This window comes from Ruditapes philippinarum, unplaced genomic scaffold (genome assembly GCF_026571515.1).
Source record: "Ruditapes philippinarum isolate M1 unplaced genomic scaffold, ASM2657151v2 ctg2474_1_1_1_1, whole genome shotgun sequence".
Lineage (NCBI taxonomy): Eukaryota > Metazoa > Mollusca > Bivalvia > Venerida > Veneridae > Ruditapes > Ruditapes philippinarum.
This window is the reverse complement of record NW_026858717.1, coordinates 12071-17252: the sequence shown is the minus strand read 5'-3', so window position 1 is coordinate 17252 and position 5182 is coordinate 12071. Positions and strand designations below refer to the sequence as shown.

At 36.3% G+C, this 5182-nt stretch overlaps 1 protein-coding gene across 1 annotated transcript; it reads right to left on the bottom strand.

Annotated features, from left to right (window-relative positions):
- Positions 1-1505: 1505 nt before the first annotated feature.
- On the bottom strand, positions 1506-1970 carry LOC132754031 (uncharacterized). The gene has a single exon (XM_060744618.1). It carries the CDS (start codon positions 1968-1970, stop codon positions 1506-1508), a length of 465 nt encoding a protein of 154 aa, XP_060600601.1.
- Between the last annotated feature and the right edge of the window lie 3212 nt (positions 1971-5182).

Sequence of the window (5182 nt, the reverse complement as noted above, 5' to 3'; positions counted from 1 at the left end):
TGCTTGATTCTGCAACAAGAATTAAACGCGAAATTGGTCGTCGAAATACATTCCTCCCAACTTGAACATCTACAAACGAACATGTCCATCTGGACCGTGGAACACTTTTGTCACTCGGCCGAAAGGCCAATGCTCCCAGGTTGGGTGTTTGGATCAAATCTATTAAAACAAATATCGTCCGGCTTTAAAAAGTCAAGTGATGTTTGAAACCATTTTAGATCGAAGGATCCCGCGAGTTGGCAAGTATTCTCTAAAAGCCAACCTTTTCCAGAAATGGCGTTAGGAGTTCCCTCTGGACATACCGCCATCGGCTTTTTAACATTATAGCGATCATTGTCAATAATATCTGGAGCGAATTGTCCACCAAGCTGGCCATTCAAAAAATGATTAGGCGGTTAACGCAGGGTATTATCATTTTAGGGGTTTGATTGGTCTGGATACGTTAAAGGTCTGCTGTTAATCAAGTTTTCAGCTCAAACGACTGCTGTTACTAATTCCTCATCTGTGATATCCGCGTTCCCAAAATCGCATATTATACCGCTTTCTTTGCCGATTTTCACCATAACTTCATGACATCCGCCAAAATGTGGTGCATTTGGTGGAATGAATTTCCGCTCAATTTTTTCTAATTTACAGCACTTCACGATAACACTTTTGATCAAGTTTCTTGTATCGATCTTTGAGTTCGTTAACACAACCGCCGCGCGCGACAAAATTTGGGTTCCATTAACAGAATTATAACAACACTTGGAACACCTTCTTTATACGACTTTTGATAAATCTAGTTAAAGCGTTGAGAAAAGAGTTAGTGTCCAAGCTGTAAGCTATTTCAAGATGTACAGCTCTTACAGTTATACATGTAAATACACAAAGGTAACGCTTAAGTCTCGTTTTTCCACAGTCCCTTGTTTTGTAAGTGAATGGACCCGGCATAGTCTACAGCAGTATTGGTAAATGCTCGCATCGATTGTCCAAAGCGTTTTAACTGGCAAAGCGCTTCCATAAATCTGATTTGAACCTGTGCCTTGCTTCGTTTTACATTAAGCCACATTGATTTTTCCCAATTTCTTATTTCTTCAGCGGGCTGATATGAATCTAATATCTACCAGACAATTTGGCAAATGTCAAATTCGTGCCCCCATGGCATGTATTTTCATGACAATTATTAACTATCAATTTTGTCACCCAATGCTTCCACGGTAGAATGATTGAAAATCTAGCACCATAGAAGATTTAGTCTACAAACTAAAATCTTGTGTCACTTCTCATTACTCCTTCAGAGTCCAGTTTTGGATTTAACGGTGCAAGTTTACTACTTGAAGATACATTTTTTCCTTTTTTAAGGCACTGATATTCAACACTGAAACATTCTGCTTGTGCAGTTTGAATACTCTTATATTCTGCTTGTTCTATTTCTTGAACACTCAGTTCTAATGATAATCTACGTGCATTTTTGGCAACTTGACAATTATCGATGAATCGATGAGCCCAAGCCGAAATTCGTACTAAAAGATTCCAATCAGAGTACCTGTTGGTTCGAGTCTAAAGTCATTATTCTCACTTAACGTCACATAGCTGTTATAAGCCGACTTGCGTATTATTTCTACTTTGGCCACATCATATATTTCCATTTTGTGTTCTGGCCATATTTCCGGAATATTTTCAATAAAGTCTGGGCCATGCCACCACTTAGGGTTTCCAGCCAGTTCTGTTATCGACGTTCCACGTGATGCAAGATCTGCAGGATTCTCTTTTGTGGATACGTATCTCCTTTGACTAGGTGAAGTATGTGAATGAATGAATCCTACACGATTCGCAACAAATGTCTTATACTTCCTGCTTTGACTATGAATCCAATACAGAACAATCATGCTATCGGACCAGAATATACACTGGTGAATGTTTATTTTCAATGATGAACAGATTGCTAATGTCAATGTTAATCCAAGTACTGCAGGTAGAAGTTCCATTTTCGGAATACTTAATGATTTTAATGGAGCGAATATTCCTTTTGCAGCAAAACTTTTAGGCTTATGTAAAGCTGATGTACACTACCGATCCATACGCTTCACTTGATGCGTCAACAAATATATGAAGTTCGGTGTCTTCTGATGCATGGATACACCTTTCAACTTTGACAAGTCTTTAAATTCACTGTGCCACTGCTTAATGTCACAAGCTAACATTTCAGGCAATTCAATGTCCCAATCTAATCCTGTCAGCCAAATTTTCTGCATTATCATTTTTGCTCTCACTGTGAATGGAATTAAAAAACCTAAAGGGTCATAAAGAGCAGCAATTCTTCTCAATACACTTCGTTTAGTTATTTTCATGTCTGATCTGGACTCCGTATAGCTCTATGTAAATTCATCCGAATCTGACTTCCAATTTAAGCCTAATGTTTTAACTGTTGGCAATTCACTTTCTGAAAAATGCTCTCATTTCTACAGGAATTTTATTTAATACTTCTGTGGAATTTGACTGCCATTTCTTGCGCACGAACCTGCTTTTTACTAAAGTTCAGTCAATTCATTTTACAATTCAATTCCTTTTACTTCATTTTCCACGGAATTCCTACTCTGCCATATATGTGCATTTATGACTGTTTCTGCTGCAAGAGGATATTTCTTTTCAAATGTGTTGGCATTTAGCTGGGTGACGTACTGTGCTAAAAATTGCGATTCATTAACACCGAAAACAAGTCTATTAAATTCATATGGATCTACTGGATGTTTTGGTGATTTTCTCCAAAGAAATCTATGATAAAGTCTGTCTGGAGGTGATAATCCTACTTGCATTTCCTGAATGTCACAAATTATGGCAATATCATTTCTTCGAAATCTGAGCAATACTTCAAATAGATCGTTATGCAATTTCGGTCCCTGATGAATCACATCGTTCAATGACAGTGAGTTATGCTTGGCTGAGGCATCAAAAACAATCCAGACTTTTGCAGTTTCCTTATCAAGACGTATAACCGGAAAATGTGGCAAAGTCCATTGAGTATTTTTAAATCACTTTCAGTCAGTTTAGAAATATAACCTTTAATTTCATAATTGTTAACAATGTCATCATAGCAAGCTTTTAATCTTTCAAATGCCATTTCATAGTTATTTTTCAATTCACTTTGGTTTTCTTTCCAAGGCACCGGAACCTGATAACTATTGCTTTCTTCATCATACACTATTTCACTTTTCATCATTTTTATTATTTTCTCATCAGAAATCATCTTTTATTAGCGTGCCCCACCATTTTATTTCTTAAATTTAGTACTGCGCCCCCGCGGGGGGACGTTTTATTTATTTAACAACGCATTGCGCTCCGCTAATTTACGTGTATCGTTCTGCGCAAACGCCATTTTAATTCTCGACTTTTCGCTTGGCGGTGAGAACACACGAATAGCACAAATCAGCCACCATATGTGAAAGAACTTTATCAGTATATACTGATTTTTAGATTTAACATATCAGGAAACATTAAATTTTGAGCGCTGAATATAAAATTATTATCGAAATAGATTATTTGACCTCTAATAAATTAAAACCCGTAAGTTCCATTGTAAAGAACGGTATAGGTGTAAAAATTAGGCATTAAATGGTGAAATGAAATTCGATAGTTCCCCGAGCAAATTACTGCTTTAACGTTAAATTGTTTTAAGACATGGTTATCTGATATCAAAAAATAAAAAAGCGTTTAGATGATTTTGGGAAAGCGGGAAACCAATAAGACAGTGTCGTCTGCAGCCTCATTGCAATTTCATACTGTTTTCTTAATTTTGTGACTTATTTTATTTGACAACAAATATGTTTCATGTAAACAGAGATGGTTGTCACTTTGGTTAATTATTTTTTACAATCCTTTAGTTTGTTTACCTCTTATAGGGTATACATTTTAGCTTAATCTAATGATATACATTGTATTTTTGTAACATCATAAAAGATCCTGTGCAAACTATAATGCTGCTATTTCAAGTAAGTTTGTTTTTACTGTTTAGCAATCATTTCGTACAAGAGTCATTCGCTCGTAAGGAAATATACAAATATAGTTCTTTTTCTCACATGTATTTCAAAGAATTCATGTTCATTTGTTGACATTTTATTGCTAGGTATCACATTATTCCCATAATAACATTGCCGTAAATTGGAAAAAAGATTATATCATTTTTGTGTCGCCTCTACGGAGTAGTGGCGACATATAGGGATCACTTCTTCGTCGTCTGTCTGTCCGTCTGTCTGTCTGTCTGTCTGTCTGTCCGTCTGTCCGTCACAAAACTTGTCCGGACTACTCCTCATAAACTACTGGTGCAATTTCATCCAAACTTACCAGGAATGATCAGTACCAAGTCTAGTTGTGCACATTGTCAGCATTTTCCGGTTCAATGATTTTTGTCAGAGTTATGGCCCTTTAAAAAAATTTAATTTTAAAGTTTGTCCGGACTACTTCTCTTATACCACTTATGCAATTTCAATGAAACTTTACAGGATTGATTTGTAGCTCAAGTTCTTGCGCATAGTGCACGGGTTTTCCGGTTGAATGATTTTTGGCCAAGTTTTGGCCCTTTGATAAAAAAGATGTTTTTTTCTGTGTGTTGCCAGATACACAAAAGCTTGTTCGGACTACTCCTCATAAACTACTAGTGCAATTTTATCTAAACTTTACAGGAATGATCAGTACCAAGTGTAGTTGTGCATATTGTCAGCATTTTCCGGTTCAATGATTTTTGTCAGAGTTATGGCCCTTTTATAATTTTTATTTTTAAAGTTTGTCCGGACTACTTCTCTTATACCACTAATGCAATTTCAATGAAACTTTACAGGATTGATTTGTAGCTCAAGTTCTTGCGCATATTGCACGGGTTTTCCGGTTGAATGATTTTTGGCCGAGTTATGGCTCTTTGTTAAAAAGGTGTTTTTTTCTGTGTGTTGCCAGATACACAAAAGCTTGTCCGGACTACTCCTCATAAACTACTAGTGCAATTTTATCCAAACTTTACAGGAATGATCTGTACCAAGTGTAGTTCTGCATATTGTCAGCATTTTCCGGTTCAATGATTTTTGTCAGAGTTAGGCCCTTTAATAATTTTTATTTTTAAAGTTTGTCCGGACTACTTCTCCTATACCACTAATGCAATTTTAATGAAACTTTACAGGATTGATTTGTAGCTCAAGTTCTTGCGCATATT

Coding starts and splice junctions, on each gene's coding strand:
- LOC132754031 (XM_060744618.1), bottom strand. CDS start 1,970: ATGGAACTTCTACCTGCAGTACTTGGATTAACATTGACATTAGCAATC.